General features: G+C 28.7%; 1 protein-coding gene across 1 annotated transcript; it reads left to right on the top strand.

The window, feature by feature from the left end:
* The first annotated feature begins 452 nt into the window (after positions 1 to 452).
* On the top strand, positions 453 to 14,933 carry LOC123292842 (chondroadherin). The gene is made up of 2 exons (XM_044873555.1): positions 453 to 704; positions 13,791 to 14,933. The coding sequence occupies exons 1-2, from the start codon at positions 453 to 455 to the stop codon at positions 14,931 to 14,933; spliced, it is 1,395 nt and encodes a 464-aa protein (XP_044729490.1).
* The last annotated feature ends 10,231 nt before the right edge of the window (positions 14,934 to 25,164 follow it).

The following is a 25,164-nucleotide window of genomic DNA, read 5'->3' as shown; positions in this document are numbered from 1 at the left end:
TTTAAGTTCCCAACCAGCAAACAAATCATAGCTTTCGATAAGTAACATTGTTCCAAAACCAAGAAAATTGCCTAGAACGCAACGAAGACAATCTCTAAGAAAAGTAATTCGATAGTCACTTCCTAAGATTATATCTGTCCAGACTGACATTCATTGGGATAGTTATCATTACCAAATATAATTACAGAGACACAAGACAGAAATAATCAAGACTAATAGCAAGAAAATCACAATTACAATTGTCTATAGTCAACTATCAGAAATTGAAAAAAATAGTCTAATATAAATATGTATCCAATATGCTTATTTGTTGCTTGAACTTCTAAATAAAATTTATACGTTAATTTTAATTTTCAATTTTATTTTGTTGCAGTTTAATTACAAATTCATCAAGCATCAATAATTTTACAATCATATGCCATATGACATAGTGTGAATGTTTTTGGTGCGGTATGGCTACAACACCATGGTTGTATAAAACAACAAAATATCCATATAAACGACCGTTACACATATGGTGGCATTCAAATTCAAATCGGATACGAAGAAGATACAATTATCGACCTTCATCATTATTAAGTAATGGTTCTACATCGATTTTATGTGAATTATTGTTATTTTTCTTTGGTATATCACATGTTACTGCATTGTCAATTTTAACACCAATTTGTCCACCAGAATGTATTTGTCTATCACAAACACAGGTAATTATCAATTTGTTTATAAATATTATTTCCATTTTATTGTCATATGTTCAAAGTACGATATTGAATGATATATCCGTAGTAAAACAGGGTATAATATTTTTTTTATTTTTGGCATTATTTAAGGTAATAGAAACCTCGTTATAAATCTTATAAATCTAACTCATATAATGATAAGAATCGCTCTGGCCCTAATGTCTTTCCCACGCGATTTAATTTAATATCCCAAAACTTACACACCCTATTATTAAATGAACACAATTTTTGTTTGTGTTTTTTCTTTTTGGGTCAAAATTACCTTTTAGCAGCAAAAAATCAGGCAAATTATTTTAGCTCCGATTTGAATAAAAATCAATCAAATATCTAGAGTTATTTTGACCCAATAGACAAACAAACTGTGTCTCTTTAACTATTGGGTGATCTAATATATAGCTAGGTTTATTTTAAATTTAATTATTTAAACAAAAATTGAATTGAGTTAAGTGAATTAAACAAAACACAAAAATTCATTTAACACTAAGATAGGTATTTTTCGAGATATTTCCAGAATCGCTACAAAATAAAAATAAAATATTACTCACTTATCAAATAGAGTTACTCAAAATTAAATAAACCCAATTTTTGCATTTTATTGATCAAAAGTATGCTATATATCATGTTTCACCATATTCCAAAAGCAAATTAATATTTCATTTTCTCTACTTCTTGAAAAGAATGGCCCTTAATTAAATCATTTTTAGAGAAATATTGACACCAAAAAAAAAGTTATCTTGGTCAATTAGACAATTGGGCTTAGTTTTTAAGAATCATTACCAGTTTTTAAGAATCATCACTCTTCGTGGCATATTCGAAGGGCTATATCCTGGGAAAATTCATTTCATATCTAGAAACTGGCCGCTTCATTGAAAAATGAATCAGAGTTTGATGGTTTTTTTTTATTAAGTAAATACAAGGCTCAGTGTTAATAGAAATAAGTATAAAGTATGAATGATAAAGACAATATAAAATTATTAATAACTTTAAACTTGCTCATGAAAAGCTCATATTGCCCTCTCCATTTCGCACATTGCCTACAAGGGACTCGTTGAAATACTTGACACAAGTTGAAATGTGGGTCTGCATATGCGGAACATAACAATTTATCCCAAAAATATAAGACTAAAAAATAATAATTTTTCGATTTCCTTAGTATTACATACGATAATATATATCTATTATCATACACAAAATATTATACATCTGTGTCCGATTATGATTATAGTATGTATATTATATCTCTTTCCGGACCATGAGTAGGTGTGAGTGTGTAAAACCTATGCTTATAATAATTTAGTTACTAAAACCCGGTGAAAAATTAATGGTATAACGCTGGTTTTAATGAATTCATACTTGCATTTAACATATATAATATATAGAGTTGGTGTTAGTGAGACAGCAAATAATTTATTACTTGTCTTCTGTATATATAGTAATATTTACAAAATTTAAAGAACCTCCGAGAAGTTTTTCGGGTATGGAACTCTAAGCTCGCACTTGAAACATATCTAAGAACACTCTCCATTAAATTACGTTTTTCTTTAGAGCCTTCTCCAAACTGAACCGATTTTGTAGATCATTGCGTATTTTTTAGTTTCATTAGGTTCCGAGTACAGAACCCTTAACTTGCACTTGAAACATAGCTAAGAACACTCTCCATTTATATGAAACAAAAAAAATCAAAAACGGTTCATCCACTTAGGTGCTACGATGCCACAGACAGACAGACAGACAGACAGACAGAAACACACAACGGTCAAACTTATAACACCTTTTTTTTTTATTCGAGAGTAAAAAAGAGTATGCGGTTGACTGACCGATATATCAAACTCCTGGCGCTAGGGCCGTGTAAATTTGCATGTAAGTTTTTTTGACAGATGAGCACTAAGGGAGTATAGTTTGAAATTTGGCTCTTAAGGTAGTAAATAGTGGGATGAAAGTTTGTATAAAAATCTGTTATTTTTTATTAACTTTCTAACCGATTTAAAAATTTTCTAGCTTTATCACTCTAAAAATCGATTTTTCCCGAAATTTAATGAATATTATTTTCTTGAAACACATGTTGTATTAATCATACCTCTTGAGATTATCTGGAAGCATTTCTTTATTTAAACCGTTCGAGAATAATACTGGAAGAAAACCTTTTTGGTTGCCTTAATGTATTCATCATATCCCTTTTCTAGTCACGTTTAGCTGAATATTAGATAGTTTAATATTCAGTTAATACAAAATTGACAGTATTCAAGTAGAAATGAAAATTAAATAATTTTTACGCAAAACTTATTTGTATTTAATATTTAATTTCATTCATTATGTCAAGCAGTTCAAATCTATCATTATGTAAGGCAGTTCGAAAAATCCCCAAATTGACACATAAGCTTCAAAATATGCTAACGATTTTAAGTTCCGAAAAAAGTTCGAATATTGAAGTTTTTGTGACTCTATTTGTCCCTACTTTTCAACCACTTCCACCGACTTCACGGACTTGACTCTGCATCCACCCTTTTTCCAAGTTTGGTTCCCAGCGACTATTACATGTTAGCAAAACTAAATAATACCATGCGGCATTGTAAGCGACAGTACTCTTCCATATTTTGAGAATAAATAGCGGAATGTCATCAAATTATAGTGTAGTTTGAAGATTTGCACATTTTATGCCTGGTGACTTTTCGATTCGTTACAAATAGAAGCTAATATTTGCTCTTTTTTCACCTTTTACATTTGCTTGCTTTTTCATACCATTTTTCTACCTTCAATTTTCTATTTTTGAGATACTTCCGCACAGATGTTGTCGGATACTCATCGTGGGACACAAAATTATATACCTTCACGTACATTATTCCGACTATACAATTGTTCCAACTTGTAATACAATTTCTTATCTTAACCTTATATTATTATAACAACTATAAACGATTTCCTTTATCGATTCACAACGTTCCGACTACATGTGTATGTTCTTAAATATTATTATTATAACATTCTAACTTTCGATCGTATCTTTTCTTGATACATTTATGCATATCATATTACGTATGTACTGTTAAAAGTTTTACAAAATTAAATTTTATTCTTAAAAAAACAATAAATGTTTTATTAATAAATTTATTACTGTTTTATGTAAATTTAATATGAAATAATGACAGATTTATCTTCCGTTTTATTCGTCTTTACTATAATTAACTAACATGGTAATTACTTTCTACCTTATAATTATCTGTTTGTTTTTTTACAGATAATTTTCAATGTGAATTATGGTAATTGGTGTTTACATGACCCAAATATGTAAATGTTATCGAATTTTCTTTATTAAACAGCGCGGCGTGTATTACAGAAAGTTTTTCTTAAAGTGAATGTGGGGAAAGCAATGAGTAAAAATTTTGGCAAAATTGTTATGTTTATATACCTTAGTAATCCATACCAAGCAACTAAGTTTTACATTGACCTAGTCTCAGCATTAATTTTTCTTAATAATCTCTGATAACTAATATTAAAACTTCCTCGAGACTTCAGAAAAACCTTGGTTCAGACAGTTTTTTAGTAAAATTGAAACCATACCTACTATCAAACGAAAACCAATTCTAAAAATAATTGGTAATATTAACTTTAATACACAATTTCTTCCGAACACTTTTGATGGATGCTTTTTTCTGCATGGCCTGCAATAAGCTTTTTTTTTCGACATGTTTGTAACGGCACCATTAATTTAATTTATGATGAAAAATTCATATTATTCACAGTAATTAGCCCCCTTTTGATCGCTATGTGTATATGTATAACTGTCTGTCAGTCTGTCTGTCTGTCTGCCCAAACGGATGAGTCGATTTTGATTTTTTTGTTTCGTTTGAAAGTAAATTTAATGGAGAGTGTTCTTAGCTATGTTACAAGTGCCAGTATAGAGTTCCGTAACCAAAAAAAAACTAAAAAATTGGCGATGATCTTCAAAATCGGCTCAGTTTGGAAAAGGCTTTAAGGAAAAAACCCTTTATATGTTTCAAGTTCGAGTTTTGGGTTCCGTACCCGAAAAATTTGTGGCGGTTTTTTTAATTTTGTAAATTTCACTTGTTTTTATGTCGTTGCTAAGGTTTCTTTTGAAATGTAGTCTTTGACAGAAGAAAAGCTCCACTGTAACTGATATTTTGGAATAAAAATGGCCTTAATTCAAGGTAAGATTGCCATCTTACCTTTGTTCTGTAAAAATTTAGATCACAAAATGAATAGTCTGTTTGACGAAATTTGATATAGCCCAACATTGTAATATATTTACGAAAACACATTCAAAAAATATCGATTTCGAAAACAAAATTTACATTTTCGAATGAAAATCAAACACAAACAACAAGCACATGACCCAAAAAAAAAAAGCAATTTTTGAAAATTAGATTAATAATATATTCAAAATGAAAATAATCTAAATTTGACATTTGTAAATAAAACTTGAATAAGCTATATGTGTATAGGGCCTCGATGTGGAGGGTTCATGGTGGATGTCCTTTATATTATACAAACGACATACATAATATAACATTCAAAATATTGTATTTGAGGATTCAAAGTGAAAAAAAGAATACTAACACATACAGCTGAGAAAAGTGGTAGTTTTTTGTGTGTGCATCGTTTAACAGTTTTCTCTTGACTATGATCTGACATATGTAGAGACAAGTTATGGGATTATATATTCAACCACAAAAAATTCTCGCTGGTAGATTTTGGTTTTATTCCATATTCGAAGGTATGTGTATAAAAACTAAACCATTCAAATATTAATATGATCCGTAGGCTAATAATATCAACAAAAAACTTCTTTTAACTGTAATTTTCTAGATTTTCGACCAACAAGCATCTTATTTTTCGGAGTGTCAATCGTAAAAAAATGGGCATTCACTCGGCAAGCTCGCGGCACTAATCAAAATTTGTAGAGTTCTATTTTTAAAAAGTGCTATTCTTAAACAGATTTAAGTTTCTGACTTGTAGCGGTGAATATACAAGTCGTCTCTAGGAAACCGAAGCTTAGAGATTAAATCTTATATAAAGTGAAATTAAGCCCTGGTGGAAATTGCAGTTAATAGGACTAGCTACTACACATTTACTAGGGCTCCCACCATACTTGTTACATTGATTTGGTTTAAGTTACTTAAATGAAGAATGTTATAAGTTTCTTATATCTTTAAAAATAGTTTCTCATAACAAGACATTACACAACATGGAAGCTGTAATATACAAGATAAGTCGTCTAGTCGTCCTGTCGTCCTGTCGCCCTTTCGTTTAAGGAACCATTTGTCCAATCCAAACATTGAATCATTTGTTAAGACTTTAAAACTAAATTTATTTTATGAACAAGTGAAAGCAATCAATTGACTGAATCAATTGTTGAAATACCCTGTATAGAAAATGTTGAGTGTCAGTTCTTGCATTTTTTTTTTTTAAAGTTAGTCGAGTTTAAAAAACAAACACAATTATAGCCATTTATTGAATTTTTGAAAATTTTCGATAGTGTTTTCTAGAATTTTTTTCATTTTTCGAAAATTTTTCACAAGACTACCAGTTAAAGCTATTAACTAATTTTCACTTTCTTAACTTTTATACCTTTGGAGAAATTGGACTCCAAAGTTTTATCCTAATTTGCGCTCTCACGGGTAAACAATGATGTTTACGAAAAAATGTTACTAACAAAATTTTTTTTTGTTTTAAAGAAACATTTTTTATATTAAAATTTTTGTCCTATCTATTACGGTTTACAATAAATTTCATTCAGACCCAAGACTCAATTGATCTATGTTGCTCATTTACGAACTCGAAATTAACTTTTACTTCATGAGCACACGAAAATGAACTACTTAGATGATTTTATGAACATTTATACCAAAATTTTGTTCGTAGTATCAATATTTTTTATCGTTACGAACTTTGGACCAAACATATATACAGGCCTATTTCAGATATGACCTCACTATTCCCTACCAATATCTCTATGATTTTTCTTTACCAAAAAAAAATCATCAAATTTCGTATCAAATGTTACGAAAAGAAATATTATCACCACAAAAATAAAGAAACGTAATTCTATATAGCTCAAACAAAAGCAAGAAAACAGCAATGAATCTTTACAGATTCCAGCTTGGCAACTTTCTAAATTATTAAGCTAGTCCAAAATACTGCTGTACTAAACACAAAGGTATCTATGCATTAATCACACGTTTTAGATATTTAATGTTATTAAACTTTGTGGTTCTTGAAAATAACATTTTATCATCTAAAGATAATTCGTTAGATATAAACTTTTTTTCAATTACAATGATTAATTTTTAAATAATTGCTGATTTTGGCTCAAAGAAAAAGGTTCCACGGAAAAATGGCTATTAGATGAAGTTTTTTAATTACTTTTTAAGTTGTGTTATGATTGAAAAATCGAAAATTTTAATATTGGGCTCTAGAGTCCATAAATTGTTACCGCCATTGTCTTTTGCACATTGAGTCAGCAACTGGTAAATAAAAGCTTAAATGGAACCAAACTTACCAAACAAAGTCAAATGTCGTATGGTATGGTTTAATTTCACACTTGAATAATATTTTTAAACATTTTTTTTTTGTGTTCTCCGATACCTATAGCTTGAATCGGAATATAGAAGAGACCTAAGCAGTATAACGCTAACCGTTCGCCCGTACTCACCACACAAACACATGTATGGTAATATGTGAGAGATATTATTTGTATTTTATATATTAGATATACTTTATCAATAAAATATGTTTTCAAATCATTTTTTATGGAACATTAAGCTTTTTATTATATTACAAGACTATATTTATATGTTTATATGTGTATATGTGTACATCATATATGTGTGATATAGGTTTTTAGCACGAATAAGGTGATATAGTGGAGACGATATTATCCAAATCCTTATACAATAGTGAATATATACAGGATGTTTAATTTAAATGCTTGAAGATTGATAAATAAATTTAATCGAGGAAAATGCTTCAAAGGAAAAAAGTTATTCTCAAAAGCAGACATTTTAGATAGATATCAAATTAAATCTATGTTTGAAAGTTTAATTAGAACCTCACTCTGATTCATAACTGACAAACGAGTCTACACTTTAATTGGGATGGGAAATGGAATATACATGTTAAAAAATTAATATGTAAAGCTGAAAGAGGGGTATATTTAATCGAATGTATCAATGCGAATGAATGGATACCAGCACTATTCGTCAGATTGTTTTTTCAAATAACAATAATGCCTATCATTATGTATGGAAGCCAAATTTGGGGATTGGAAGACAAAATACTTGCAAAAGAAGAATTTTTCAGATATAGTTTTCTGAAAAACATATTGGAATTAAGCAAATCTGTTGCTACCTGTGCAGTTTTGCTGGAAATGGGCTTGCTTCCTGTAAAATTTGCAGTTATAAAAAACGCTACGAAATTCTATTTATAAATAAAAGATTGTCAGCTCAAAGAACTGCAGCAAGCTCGTATAATGGAGAGTAATATATCAAACAATATTGGTTATTGTAGGGGTTTGTTAGAAAAGAGAACTGGATAAATTAGAAATGAAGAACAATGTAATGGAAGGGGCAAAAAACTGTACGGAAGTAATCAACCAGGTCAAGGCAAAGCTAGAGGAAGCTGGAATAAGGTTCATATTACAAGAGGCAGTAAAGCTTCGTTACAGCTGTATGGAATATTAAACCATTATATAGATGGTGCGAAGTATGTGAACTTGCTTCACAGAGAAGATCGTAGGGAACTTGCTATATTTCGAATGGAACATTGGTCCGTTTCTGTCTAAACTGTACAGTTTGCGGAAAAATGTTTCGATCAAAAAATGTTACTTTTTTAATCAATAAAAACTTTCTAACTTAAAGTGTCCCATCTATCGATTGGCAGGAGAAGAGTCAACTTTCCATTGACCTTGAACACCTATATCAAGTTTAATGTCAGCGTAAGATGTGCACCTACACAACCAACATTTTTTAAGCCTACTCAACCAACATTTTTTAACCAATCAGTTATTTTTCGAGTTTCGCGCATATGTTAACTTAAACCTACCCTGTATATTTATATATATAGTATATTTGGTCAGGGTTTAATCGTATCACATACATAAAAGATTCCGTATCTGAATCATTCATTCCCCTAAATAAATTATTAACAATTAGATAATAGCTTAATATTTATTACGGCTAATGGGTATTTTCACAAAGTCACAAATCAATCAGAATATAGCTCTAGGAATTTAATATCTTCTCATTATACCGTACATAATTGGCGCAGGCCCAGACGTTTCAGTTACAGTAAAAGTTTTCCCTGGTATTATAGCTGCATCAAAACTTTTGCATATTGATCATGAATCTAGCAATGCCATTATCTAATTCGATTGACAATTCAAATAGGTTAACTTCTTTTTTTTTCAAATTTGAAGTTAATGAAATATTTGAAGTAAATAGTATAGCAAAAACAAATTTCTAGAGGTCATGGGATTCAGCCAATCTTAAATTCATACTAGACGATAAAATTAAAACATCAAAACTGGTTCGATGAACGTTAAAACTATACATCATATGTTTGTTTTTATGGTACGGAACCCTTATAAGAGGAACATTTACATAATGGAAAAAGGTACAAAATTCTTTAAAAAAATGAAATTGATTCAAAAATTTGATAAAGAGACTAATGTGCACTTTTATTAAATGTATTTCCGTGTCGATAACGGTATTTAGTGTTTCGAAATTTACCTACCAAAATGTCTATAATATATATATATATATATCGATAACAGCTTTGCGAATTATTCTAAAAATAGCACCGATATTTCAATTGGTTTGCCTGTCTAAAAAAAGTTAATACTGATCAAAAAGTGCTACTTCACATATGATGTACACAGAACTATCATTCATACTAAACTGATGATTATTTGTTCTCTAAAAGAAGGTAGAATGTTTTATAGAGCTTTTTCTCCATTATGGACTAGGTCTATACAGACCTTTTGCAGGTCCACTATTTTAGTGATGACTATTCTATCGGCTAACGTTACTTAGCCAATATTTAATAATACGCCTGAAAAATGTTTACATTTTGGATATAAATTATTTTATATGACAAAATATGTCACTTAACTGCAAACCGCTGATATTCCGGGACAAGACTGTATCTGGGATATCTGCTGACTCTGTATGTATCTGTGATATCTGCTGAATGGCTCCGACTATTTAATTAATTTGACAACTTATTTTTAGTTTACAAGCTTTAGCTAATTAATTTTATGTAGTAACATATCCCTATATAATATATTAAAATTGAAAGTAAGGTTGCAACATTGTTTGCTTGTTTAGCTGTGGCGCTTTCAAGCAAAAACTACTAAATAAATTTGATTGAAACTCTACAATAATATAGCTAATACATCAGGATAACACAAGAGCTATAATTTATAAAGATATATTTAAATTTAAGTCTGGCATTTTATGGCCATCTATTCTAATATATTTAGTGAATTATGACTATATAACATTTAAAAAAAATTGAAAACTGTGTATATATTTTACCTGTGCAAAACAATTCCTTCCCTTCGAGTGTTAAGGAAGGGACATAAGTGAGGGCAAAGAAGGGGGATAAGTGAGAGCAAGGAAGTGAGAGATGTAACGTTATGGTCTTTACCAGTATTTACTTTTAAACCCAACAAAATGGGCAGGTATCAAGCTATATTACCTATTTTTATCATGAAACCTAATTTTTACATGTTCTTCATATTTGTGTGTACTTTTATATAAGGCCTAATTCCTCTGTCATGATACTTTTTAGCTTTTGTCATCGCAACTATTATACCACTTTACATATGAGGATGAGACTGTACACTTAAATGGATTAAGTACAATATTTTCAGTTTATATATATCTTTATTCGCATATATTGAAAAAAACATTTAGATTAATTTTAAATTATCAAAATACATGAAACTTTCACTAGAAAATTAAATGATACTTGAGAAAATATGAAATCATGGAAGTTGATTTTTTTTTTTTTTTTGTTAAACGTAAATGTTATTTTTCTTAAACGAAAAACATTTGTGGTAATCTTTATTGTCAATCACAAAAACAACCTATTTAAATTTCTTTATTCGCTCATATTCCAGCACCTTAGTATTGTCACGTCGGTTATATAAATTTTTTTTTATTCATACCTATTTCTTATTCAGATTTTGTGTTTAAAATATCTATTACTAGTTTACATATGCTTCATCTTTTAGCAGTATTTACTTTGTTTCTCTGACTTACTAAAACTAATATTACCTATATAAAAAAAAATTTATGCCTAATCATAATTATCACTTGCAGTTGAAGTTTGATCTATTCTTTCCATAAAGTAAAGGATTCCAACTTTTCACAAAATTAATTGAAATTCGTTTGTAAGCTTATTTTTATATCATGCATATGAAATATATCATTATACCATGTATATGAAATATATCAAGGTATACTAAGTTTAGTTCCAAGTTTGTAATGCTCAAAAATATTGATGCTAAGAACAAAATTTTGGTATAGGTGTTCATAAAATCACCTAATTGGTCCATTTCCGGTTGTCTGTCTGTCTGTCGTCTGTTTGTTGTCTGTCGGAAAATGTTCCTTATAAAGATATAAACAACTTGAAATTTTAAAACATTTTTTTGTTAACATCACAGTTTACCCATGAGGGCGCGAATTAGATGCAAATTTTATAGTATGTATTATATGGGAATATCAGTTATGAATATGTGGCTATCTATAAGTGAATATCTTTCTTTACTTACGTGTCGTCAAAAAACAAACGATTGCGTCATCAACACTGTCTTAACATGATATTTGATAATTAACTCAGTCAATTGTTTGTTGACTTTGTCACTTGTTAATTTTAACTCTGATACTCATCAGTGGCCGAGGGGGGTGCGCATAATCCAACTAACCTTAGTTATAGGAAGAAAATATTGACGAGAATAGTTTCTCAATTTTTAAATATTGAACGACTATGTTACTAATAGAAACTAAATAAAAAACTAATAAAATATGTTTTAATATCACATAATAATCATAATGTTTTTCTGATCCCCTGCAAACATACAAAAATTTTTTTTATTATTGTAACATTTTCACCCTAAATTATGAAAAAATCTGAGACAATTTTCGATATCCTTTTAGGTAGATAGAGTAAACTATATAATTGATAAAAAATTGATGAGATTAAAACGCTTTAGTATAAAATAGGACACAAATTTTGCTACCAACAATCATATCGAATTATTTTAAAATATTTCAGCATGAATTATTATTCTACTTACTACTTATTGATTGCAATACTTAATTCTATATAACCGAAAAAAAAACAAACATTTTTTCTCAACTTTATAAATAAGACATTCGATAAGTTTGAACCACATAGATACCGAGTGGAGCATAAAAACAGACTACAAACATTGCATATATGCACACAAATCTACACTCTCTTTTATTCGGTGTTATTTAATTTTTTAACTACATAAGTAAATGATTATAAGTTTTTGGCAGTAATAATTTGGCTAGTTTGATTGGTTGAGAATGAGTGTGGTACAGCCTTAAATACTGTAATATGAATTATTATATTGGGATAGAGATGGCTTACTTAGAAGTTAAATAAGGGATTTCTATGCAAGAAGTACCGTGATCAAAACCAAACACCTGCGAAAAATATTTTTTTAATGTTATACAAATTCTTAAAATAAATTATCTAAAATATTTTTATAAATATATGTTGCAAATTTTAATTACGATTTTCGAAACAATTTCAAAAAGTTCCCTATGTTGGGAAGTTAAAAAAATTACTAGTTTGACAACTTTTCCCTACCTAAGCTTCCTTTGATAATTTTTCCATACAAATTTTACATGTTTAGATAAGTTCTATTACAGTCAGTCAGTAGTCAGTAATAGATTTGTATCCCACAAATGCTAAACATTTATATTCCGTTATAGAAAATGAAAAATACAATAAAATGGATTTTTCCCAATAAGCTGACAGTTTTTTTGATACAAATGTAATAATCCAATCCATCCTACGGCAACAATAACATATGAAAGTTTATTTTAAAAAATACACCGGAAACACGTTCTTTATTACAAAGATACACCAAGATAGACCTGTATATACCTTTTTATACTTAAATAGGCGATTTGGGACCACTCTATATATAACCTATTATACCTTCTCGACCACTTGTCTAAGAATAACTTTTTATATATAAAAATTTCACATAAAATAAATGGAGTAGGTGACCAAATGGTAATCAATTATTCAATTATTTTATAAGAGAAAATTCTATATATAAATGGATTTGCGGTGGTCGATAGTATTTTGAAGACTTAATGTTGCAAACGTTTAGTTTTACAGTATTATTGGGGGGTGATTTATCTAAGAATACCTATATATTTTGTATATAAATTTTTATTGTTTGTAATAAAAGTTAATTTCCAAAACATTAGTTTCATTTTTCAAAATTTTCTTTTTTTATTTAAGTAATAGGTAAACTCTAAGATTATTCATTATAAATATACAAAAAAATTTGAGGACGTTGAGTATAATTTTCTAAAGAAAATCGATACAAATTTTTGTTTCAATCCAATTCTCATAGTAAAAGCAAACCGTTTAAATTCGATAAAAAATTAGGTTTGAAGCTAATTTGAACAAACAAAACCGATTTCACCGACTTAAATTGAAAATTGGAATGGATAAACAGTTTTCTAAAATTTTGTATTCAAAGTTAAGGATATACGAGCACCAAAACAATTTTTAATTAAAAATTTGATTTTTTTTTTATAAAGTTGGACTAAGTCTAAATTTATTCTAAAAATTTTAGGGCATGTTGCTTGATTATTTAAATGAACAAATGACTTCAAAAGTAGGCATACTTAACATTGGTTTTATGGTAAAACGGTAGATGAATGATCTGTTTTCATTGATTTCTCGAAATTTGTATCGAATGCTTCCCTTTTTAGTTTGTAATCAAATATGATATAAAATTTATTATTTCTTTTGTTCCAGGTTCTATGTAACTCGGGAGGACTCACAGAAATACCAGCAAAGTTATTACCCGACACCGTTGAACATTTATCATTAACCAAAAATAATTTTCCAATAATAAAAACTGATGCTTTTGCTGGATTAAGAGCACTCAAAAAATTATCATTAGATGGTAATAACATTTCCGTAATAAAACCATTTGCATTTCGTGGTTTACCACGACTTCGTGAGCTTTCAATTCAACATACACCACTTCAAGCGGTTGGATCTTTTGCATTTGCTGGTCTACAGAATATCACATCAATATTATTAAGTTATAATCAAATTAAAATGGTAGAACAATATGCATTTGCGGGTACATCAAATGTTCGTTGGATTAAATTAAATAATAATCCAATGCAAAAAGTCAATACATCTGCGTTCACTGGTTTAACAAATGTTGAACATATTATATTCCCGTCAGGTATACGAACAATTGAACCAGATGCATTTACTGGTATGGATACAATTGGTTTAATTAAGTTAGCATTTATGGATTTAAAAGCATTAAAACCATACACATTTCGCGGATTAAGTAAAGTGCATATATTGTCCATACAAGAATCTGATTTAGGTGTAATCCAAACGGATGCTTTTGATGGATTATCATATGTAACAAATTTAAATTTTTTAAATAATAAAATCGACGCAATACAAGATTTAACAATCACATTTGAACATCATATACGTGCTATTAAAATGCAAGGCAATCATTTATTAGAAACACCGGCTGTCGGTGCGATCACATTTCATGGTGTAGAAGTTTTAACTATATATAATAATCATTTTCCATGTGATTGTCATATACATAATTTAATTTCTGGACCATTAGCCAATGGGAGTGCTGATGAATTTATGTCACGGAATTATTGTATATCACCGTTAGAAGTAAATGGTAAAGCAATGAAAGAATTGGATTTAGAATCAATTGGACGGTGTCAAGAACAAGTAACACGTGAAAATTTAGAAGCATCAAAGACATCAAATAGTGCATCAATGTGTGTACAAACTAATCAAATTGTTAACAATATGTTTTGTGTATTAGTTTCAGTGACATTTAAACTGTTTTATAATATTTATTTTAATTGTGATACGTCAACGTGTGGTGGTAATGTTGTTAGGTGAACGAAACAATTCAAAATTTTAATATTGTTTTAACAAATCATGTGTTCATATTGGTGCAAGAGCCGATCGTAGTAAGATCTCGCTGGTAACACTTGAGCTCAATTATTTTTTCAATTCATACTTTTTATCGTCTTTAAAAAGGCTCAAAGTTTAGCAAGTTTGAAAGTAGCCTCTTGAAAAAGACCCTTTTCAGTGAAAGTGCTTCCACAAGTCTGTCTGGAACACATAAATTCAAAAATTAATTTCAATATTTATAAAAAATTTGGGTAGGTATCCATAACAAACGAAAAACAAAAATGTTTGGACATGTATTGCGCCCAATATCCCAAAAATTACAACTGTCAGATGTCTCTTTCATTGGTAGTTCACTAAGATGAATATGGCGTTTATTATGCAATTATTTTCTCACTTACACAAGGAGAAAAACAGATTTTCATAAATGTTAAGCTAGCCACAAAATTGCCACACTTAATGATTTTTCATCAAGGAAACAGCTGAGAGAGATATATTCATAAATCACAACATTGGCTGCAAGTATCTTATATTCAGAGTGGAACTATTTCAACAGATATTGAAGACTCAATCTTTTCAGCCGAATAAAGCTGCTTGACCTAGAGTGGACACTAAACGCATCCCCAGGAAAGGCAGCAAATGTTTTCTGTCTTCATAAACAGAACGAATATTACCATTAATATTACCATTATTTTGATTAGTCCCTCTTTTATTCTCTTAGTATGTTCCAAGAGCCCAATAATCTTGATAAACGTCTTTGGGTAACATGACACCCATTTGAGATTAAGAGGATATGCTTTTACATATGATTAAGAGCTATTACATGTTCACAGTTATTGGAATATTAACAAACCGAGTTCGATTAAATTTCAGACGAAAGTAACCATAAATGAAATTGACATTTGAACGGCAGCTATACAGGGAAATTCATGATTAAATTTCCACTTTTATAAAACAAATATGTTTCTTCAAACGCTATGAAATTATTAAATAAAAGTTGAACGTGGTAGGTACTATAAGGTACGATTTACTACGGTCAGCTCTCCTGCCATATTAAACTGTTTTCATAAATAAAATTTAAAAAATTTTAAAAATAAAAAATTTTTAGAAAATATCAGTGATTCCGTTCAAATACTTGAATAAAAAACATTTTATGTTTTTGATTTTTAGCATACATGTCACTAAACTAGTAGATTAACTATGAAGGTTCTGACTTAAAATCAAATATGACATATTGTGGTATTGTTTATTTAATGGCAGTTATTATAGACCAAATAACCTTTATGACCAAAAAAAAAAAAAACATTGTATTATAAAAACGTTATTTAATAAAATTTATAATTATTAGCCCTAAAAGATTCAGGTTTTATTGTTAATAAACACACAAGGAGCAATTCATCAGCAATACGATCTCGATTGTCACTTTTCAGAGCCCAATTTAAGCATGGGAATTTATGGACAACTGCTCCAGGCAGCAAATATGTGAAGTGCGGCACATTTTGATAAAAATAATGATATTTTTTGAGACTTAAAAATTTAATTGAAGAAATAAAACAGTCTTCTTCGTTACTTCAAATACTCATTAAACGATGCATTTGTTCACTTTCACGCATTTTTTCATGACAAAAAAATTCAAAAAATTTTTCATTAGAATTATCGGCGAAAATGAGTTGTCTTTTGTGTTTCCGAATGTTAAAATTGCCTATAGAATATTCATTATCATCGTGACAAAATGTTACAGGGGAAGCTCTTCTGCGTCTCTTTAAAAGAATAAAAAAGTTGTTTTTTATTTTAAGCTACTTCGTTCTTGAGACTTGAAAAATTGATCACACAGTTTTCTAATAAAATAGTTATGCAAGAAGTATTTGTCAAAAAATATGTTTCTCTTTTCTAAAAATGAAAAAAACATTTGTTGTTGTTCGATTTCCTTCAAAAAATTTTTGAAAATGCTACATTCAAAGAAAGTAAAAACAGCTAATTTGCTTTTGGTTGGTAATACTTTGTTTGTTAATCGTCATGTCCTATGGGATTTGAGGAGCGTCAACGCAAGCCCTTTCATTTTCATTTTTTGTGATTTAACATGGATTGTGTGCGCTGGTTATGCATTGACTATGAAATGTTTTATGCATACAAACTAAGTTACCGACCCTGGAAATTAAAGAAAATTTTTATCTTTTTATTTATGTTTATTTTGTATGGGTAAATAAAAATATTCAGGAGCCAACCTTTTGTAGCCTTCTTATGTTAATAGAATATCTTGATCGATAACGGAAACCAACTGTGAAAACTTTAGTATTTTTGAAAACAATTGTTTAGCATAAGTAATTTTTTTAGGTACTTATGTGTATAATCTTATGTTTATTTTGAAACTATCGTCTACATTATACAAGTAAATTTTAATAGCTTTAATCTGCTCCTTGTGCTGTTGGTCGTACAATCGTACCGTTTAATTTAATACATGTTTTTAAGTTTTTTATTTTTTCAATTTAAATCCTTGTCAGGCGGTCTGGCATATTAACAAAAACTATTATTAAAATTTACAGATAATTTAAAAAAAAATCGAAATATTTGTAATATTTGTAATAGCAAATGACAATAACAAAATTGCTATACGAAAAAACGCGTAAACAACGATGAGTGTTTAAAAACAGCTTTAATGCAAACGAAGTAAGTATCGTTTTTGAAATCAACCAAAACATAAAATAAAATAAAACTTTCAGGATTGCTCTCTTTCCAAAGTAAGAAGAAATTCCACAACACTAGACATTATTTACTAATTGGGTGAAAAGATTATCGAAACAAAGAGATGCAAAGCAGAATCCAAAATTTTCAGTAAATTACTCTTTGTCAATATGAATCAACCATTTATTCTCTTCGGATGGGATACCAAATGAACTCTTAAATACCAAAAATAAGTTAATTTCAAATTTATTTCAAATATATTGTACAGGCTGAATCAATATATATGTATTTCTGAAACTACATCATTAATATCTTATTAAGAGCTAATATTAATCATAGAACAACTCGGTGCCCAAACAGTCCGGTAAGTGTTTCTCAGTTTAGATTGGAAAAATCATTTGAGTAAATGCAATTGCAGAGTCATTAAAAATATGGCAAACACGTGAGCCAGAGAGTGATCTCAGTCGTAGGGTTAACGTGAGTTGTTTTACGTACCGAAATTTTTTGACCAGATTTGTTAAATACCGAGTTATTCATGCCGGTTTCCATATTAGATATGTAGCCGAACGCTCAAAATTTCTTAAAAAATTTGAAGAATTTAAAAGGATGGCTCTGAGTTAATCCGAAGGTATTCAGGTTAAAATTGTACATGCAAAATTTCATCACCTTAATTATTTTTGAATAATAGGCTCACAATAATTGTAAAACCTTATATTAAAGGCTGTTTACATACCTAATAAGACAGCTGGTTTATATTAACTCTTAAGAAATTAGCTCCTGACCAACTTACCAAAACATACCGCTAAATTCATGGATTGTTTTCAACAAGTGTAACGATAAAGAAGTGTAAAACAATTGCAATCGCTTACCACTTATCGCCTGGTGTTTATTTATTTGTTTATTTTTTGATATCAACTACAAAATGACAATAATCCAGTAAATAAATAACATTAGCAGTTTAAAAAATCAACGATTTATTTGACAAATGGCATATTTTTATTAATTTAAAATTCACATTAAAAAAAGAAAAATTTATAATAATAGGCACAGTTAAAGGGTATCTCTACACTTGTTATAAGCTCATGCTTACAAAAAAATGAGCTTCAAATTTTAACACTGCCTTAAATTATTTAAGTCAATTGTAAGATGATTTCGCTTAGTTAAATGAATCAATAAATAGAATCATCTTCGAAAATGATTTAGTGATTTATTCACAAGTTAATTATAAAATTCGTTTTTACTTTTTAATGTAAATAAATATTAAAATTATTTATTGAATGTTACATAATGTGGAAGAAAAATAAAAGAGACACAATTCAAACGAAAAAAGTCGTGTACACATACTTATGTCGGCATGTAAGAAGGCATAACATATAAATAGGCAAAATAGTTACATAATAAATATCACTTCATACTGTACTAAAGGGAGGTTTATCGACTAACTTCATTGTGGTTGTAAAATTTTTTTGTTTACTACTTAACGTTTTTTAAATGTATTTATAAATCCCTTTGTATAATTCCAGATAGGTCAAAATTTTCAAAAGCCATCAGATCGACAGAGCTTTGGTTCTTTCATAATCCTTACAACTCAATCCAAAGTCATTGAAAGATGTAAGGGATACTTTCTTGCACACTGAATCTCAAAATCGAATGAATCGATTTCTATACAATCCTTTTATTTAAAGGATTATAGTTCTTTGTCTCCTGGTTCTGTGAAGATTTAATTAAAATGTATAAGCACTGGAAATATTAAATAATAATAACATAAATAATTTCTAAAATACAAGGCGAAAGCTTGGTTTATGTTAGAGGCTTTTGAAAGTTGTAAATTTTAGTTTTGTCTTTCCAAATTTGTTCGTCCCACATTCTGTGACATTCAGTGTAACAATTCTTTTCGAATTGGATCGGTAAATTCCAATTCAATTGTAAAATATTAAATCAATCGAATGTAAAAAAACATTATAATAGTAACTACCAAAGATGGGAAAAATTTCAATTAATGTAAAAAATTTAATAACTTTTGTATACTAAAATAAAAAAAATCCAAAATACTATATAAATAATATTTAGGGAACCGTTATAGTTTGTCTACAATAAAAAATGATTGTTAAATATTATAATGTCTCCAAAAAAAATTTTGATTATAAAATGATTCCAGAAATTTTGTAGAGAATATTATTATTTTCAATATCGTCATTTCTGTTTCGCTTAAACCATTGTTTTTCTTTATTTATCAGATTGTGCATTCAACCTCAAGACGCCTTAAATGTAGATATGGCCTAAAGATCTGTTTAAAAGAAAAGATTCTGGTGTCATTTTAGTTTCAATTTTATATCATATCCTAAGCTTAAAAGTTGATCTGTTTATCTGAAAATAAAAAATCGTTTAAATATGTCAGATTGAAATTACATAAATAATACAGAAATGTTTGAGAGTTTCTTTTAACTTTATAGGACAATTTTTTAATACCGAAAACGCTTGTTTTTTATTACCAATTTCGGTTTGTAAAATGACCTGAAATCATTTACAAGCATAGGTAGGTACTATTGTTATAAGTGCGGAGAGTAAAAAATATACAGCCTGTTATGTCTAATGAAGAGAAAAACGACATTAATAATGTACAAACAAAAATAAACTTGAAACTTGGTATGTATTTCATTATTTTGGTCATCGATTTCATATTAGGCCCGAAAAATACTGATACAGCAAAGACATTTCCAGGCAAAATGTATTTGATTAATAATTTTGCTGCAATGAATATAGTACTATATGTAATCCGTTCATTTTTTGTGACACTCAGATACGTGTTACTTTAAAAATGTTGTGTACGTTACTTTAAACAAAATATTTTGTGTAACAACGTACAGCATTATCACTGCGATAAGATGATTTTAAAATTAGTCTTTAATTTTTGAAAATCTACCACCTTAACTCTACCGAGCCTATTAATACGGTGTACACTTTTCTCAGATGGAAAATATTATAAATCAAAGACTTTTTCATGTGTTTTTTCAGCATATATGCATGAAAACTGCACCCATACTAGTTTCAAGCTTTCGTCTGGCAGCAGTCATCGTTAAGCTTTTAATATATTTTATTGTTTGTTTTAAATTCAAATATGAGAATTTGCTGTATTAATAAAAAAAGGATAGTAACATTTTTGACACTTAACTACTTTTTTTATTAGCATCATTTGACCCTGCAGTTTTATTCTTATAATAAAAATAACTTAAATTTAATATAAATTTTCCACCTAAGAATTGTTGAGTTGTAACTTGAATTTTTTTACTTCAAACCATGTCATTGATTTCAAGTCCATGTAATAAAAATGTCCCAAATAATTATTTACAACATTCACCAATCCAATACAACAAGAAAAATATAAAAATAATAAAAATGTCAGTATTATTAACACAAATGTGCTTTTTATTTTGTATTGTTTATGTTTTTTTAACAAAAATATAAATTTTTATTAAACAAGAACAAAAATAAATAAATAAAATACGTTTTTTTGTTATTTTTTTTTTTGTTTCTTCAATGTTAAAACAAAGAGATTATTATTCATTTAAATGTAATAAAATGTAATTATATAAATATATATAAATATAAATATATGGAAGGCTGATATATAATATTAATAAATGAAAACAGAAAAATATTTTATTATTTGTTTTAATTTTTAATACCTAATATACAGGATTGTTCAATATGATAATAATTAATAATCCAAAAAATTTATACCACCACTTAAATTGGGCAGGTAAATTGCCCAAATGTCCTGAACTATTGACTGACTGACTAACAGATCAACGCACTACCTAAACCGCTGATCGTAGAAACCTAAAACTTGGATGTGTTTTGATCGTAGAAACGTAAAACTTTGTATGACATAGGCACCCGATAAGATTACCCAAAATTCTACCCCTAAAGCGGTGAAAAACGGGGGGCAAAATTTTTATGGGACAACATGATTTCTTGGTCCAATCTACTTCAAATTTTACATAAACATTCATTGATAGAAGACGTGTTCCGTATTTTATTGAAACTCATCGCCTAATGGGGTTAAAAAGAGGTAGAAAGTTATTTTGCGACTAATTTGCATCGAAGTTGATATTCATCATTTTTGAATTAAATGCTTAACCAATTTTGAAAACATCTATAGAAAGTTTCATTATCAGCGAGTATCATGGGTTAACTTTTATTTTCAAAAAAATAGGGTTCTGCACCAGAAAACAGAAGGGACGATAAGTGAGGTCAAGGTGAAGGCTATAACACGGTATTCTTTGTTTTTTAAGGCCAGCAAAGCGGGGGATATCTGCTAGTTTATTATAAAATATTACTCTGATATAATATTCTCGCCTGGTTAGAATTAAAATATTTTCGGACAATGTGTTTCTCCCATTTTGTGGCTTACATCTTTTTGGGAAATTGTCGCCCATTTACGTGGCATCATCTTATTGAACAAAATTAGTACAAAGTCCATTACAAAGGAATATTGTGAGAATTGCTGTGGGTGAAGGAATAGGACAGCACCCTTTTTGTTAAATTGCCACTTCATAACATTAATAATTATTAAACAATTTCGCAAAAGTGAACTATGCAGTTTGTATTGAAAAAAAGGCATAAAATATCCATTTTATGAATACTACTTAATAAATCATCCAAATTTTTATGCCTTTGTTAAGAAAATATTTCTAGGCTGTTATAAGATTTTGTTCCACAAATTATATTAGAACGGACATTTTAAAATTTCCTTCCTCTTTTTATTCCCGATTTCTGAGTGCCTTTATGATAGTTGCACTCAGTTGTTCATCGAAACCGTTTATAGCTTTCAACAAACAGTGGAAGATATTTAATTTACAAGTAAGTTCAATTTTTCATATTATTTATTACTCTCAAATTAAGATTGAATATTCTCGCATAATTATTTATAATATCAAAGAGAAAGAACAGATAATGGCAATTATGATATCCAAATGGTTTCCATTGAATAATTGTTTATATAATAATGGATACAACAATTTGTGTGATATGATTGTTTTGAAAGATAATGGTAGGTATATGTTCGATAATTCATACCACAAATGATAGAAAATAGTAATTATTAATACTCTATAATTTCAAATGATCCAATTCAACACTATGCAATTATTATTACAATAATACATTAATAGATACATTAATTAATTCTGTATAGAATTATCGTAATCAAAGGATCTTTACGAACCATGGAGTTGTTTTGATTTGAAGTTAGGTTGGGTTCATTCAATTTCGACCTTAACAAACAAACATATCCTTTTGTATTTCCTAAAGCAAGTTTTGACTTCCAACAAATTCAGAGTTTTGAGATGTTCAACAGAACGATAAAAAATATATAATATTTCCCCAAAAATTTCTTTTGGTTTGGGCTAATTATACAGTTAGATTATTAGATATTCGAATTGGACAAATGAAAATTAGAATATTGTTCGAGGTGGTATCAAGATAATTCTATTTAGTATTATAATCAGATCTGGTTTATCAGCGTAGACAAGTGACTTTTTATATCCCTAAAGAAAATAATATAATGACGTTGGATCTCACGATTTTGGAGGCCAATTAACTGATCCATTACGTAAAATTAATAAATTACACAACTTTCCATAAAAATATTTCTCAAAAATAAATGTCAACAATTCAATTTGCCATGGTTGCTCTTTCATGAGGCTCTTCATTAAGAAATGGTAAACCAAGCTAAACACAAAGCAACTTTCTTTTGTCAAATAGGTTATCAAAACATCATTGTAAAACCCTTCCGCCAGGAGATGCGTAAATTAAGTGAATAACTTCCTAAGAATAATTAAAAATAAAATTGTCATTTATTCGTAAAATTAATAATTTACAATAGTCAAATTGAGACTATTTTTAAATAATATACAAGTGAAAATAAACAATTTACTGAGTTAATTATTTAAATACCATGTATAGACAGTGTGGATTACACTGGCACATTACACTTACACACATGTCACACATCCATAACTGATATTCCCATAAAATACATACTACACATTTTGCGCATAATTTTCGCCCACTTGAGTATGCAGTGACTTTTACGAAAAGATGTTGACAAAAGTTGTTTATTTTTTTATAAGGAATATTTTTTACATTTAAACTTTTTTTCTATTACAATTGATCAATGTTGCTCATTTACGAACTCTAAACCTCACTTTTTACGTCCTGAGTACGATATAAAAATTTCAGCTCGATATATTTTTTCGATTTTGAGATATCGTGTTGACAGAAGACACCTATACCAATATTTTGTTCGTAGCATCAATATTTTTAAGCATTACAAACTGGGGACTAAACTTAGTATACCTTGATATATATTACATGTATACAAGGTATAATAGTACTTATATAGAAACATCTTGGAATCGAACACCAATCATTACTACATAATAATAATAATTGCATTTCAGTTCCATAAACATTAGGTCACAGCAACCGTTATTCGAAATAAGTTTTAAAGAAATATATGGCTTCGAAAAAAAAATATGGAAACAGATTAGATAATAAATTAGCAAAATATATATATATTATATACTTTCAAGAAATTTTTACAATATTCCTTCATCGATACAAAACCTAGATTCATTTTATAATAACAGGAATCAACAATATTTTCCTAGAACAGGAAATTCACTTTTAACAAAAGTTGATTGTCGTTTCTGACTCAGTTTATTACACTAAATATAAATATGAAATAATAGTGCTCTTACAATGTACAAGGTCTTGATTCAGTACTCATAGTGTATAAAAAGAACATTAACAATACATAATAATTGAAATTGATACTTTTAAGTAGACATTAGGCTAATTATCTACAAATATTTGAATTCAATTGTTGTTATTATTATATTATTGTGTGTGCAACAAGTAATAGAATGTGTTTAATTAGAAAATCAAATTTGTTAGGTTAGATTGGCTGTCTTCGAGGGAGACCCTTAGGTCATAGGGTCTATTGTGATACAATATATGTGCTTTACCACGGTTAAAGCTGATAATTTCATTTATCAGTTCCTCAATTATTTTGCGAGGACTATACATTTAAACCATTAATTAAATTAATTTTTTATTGTGACGGCAATAAAAAATTTTTAACCCGCTGCCATCGGCATATTAAGAGGCTAATGTCTACAAAATCTTGTAATATGAGCAAGTTTGACTCAAACCTAATTTCTCTAAGATTAATTTGGGGTACCTTATTGATTGATTTATACATAGATATTTTTAACATAATCGAGCTTTTAACGCATCATTTTTGTTTCACTCAAAGTACAATACACGTTGAAAGCAAGTTTTTATTATACCATGTTTATGAAGTATACCAAGGTATACTAAGTTTAGTCCCAAGTTTGTAACGCTTAAAATTAGCCAATTTCCGGTTGTCTGTCTGTCTGTCTGTCGTCTGTCTATCGTTTGTCTGTCGTCTCTCTGTCTATCTGTCATCACCCATCTCCCACCTTGTAAATCGCTAGAGATAGAACGAAAT

Source organism: Chrysoperla carnea, chromosome 2, assembly GCF_905475395.1.
Source record: "Chrysoperla carnea chromosome 2, inChrCarn1.1, whole genome shotgun sequence".
Classification (NCBI taxonomy): Eukaryota; Metazoa; Arthropoda; class Insecta; order Neuroptera; family Chrysopidae; genus Chrysoperla; species Chrysoperla carnea.
Note: the sequence above shows the minus strand (reverse complement) of the source record. Positions and strands in the feature narration are given on the sequence as shown.

Bases quoted from the DNA above. Each gene is read 5' to 3' on its own strand.
- LOC123292842 (XM_044873555.1), top strand. From the start codon at position 453: ATGGCTACAACACCATGGTTGTATAAAACAACAAAATATCCATATAAA. The intron at 705-13,790 runs GTAATTATCAAT...CTTTTGTTCCAG, and splicing joins TTTGTCTATCACAAACACAG to GTTCTATGTAACTCGGGAGG.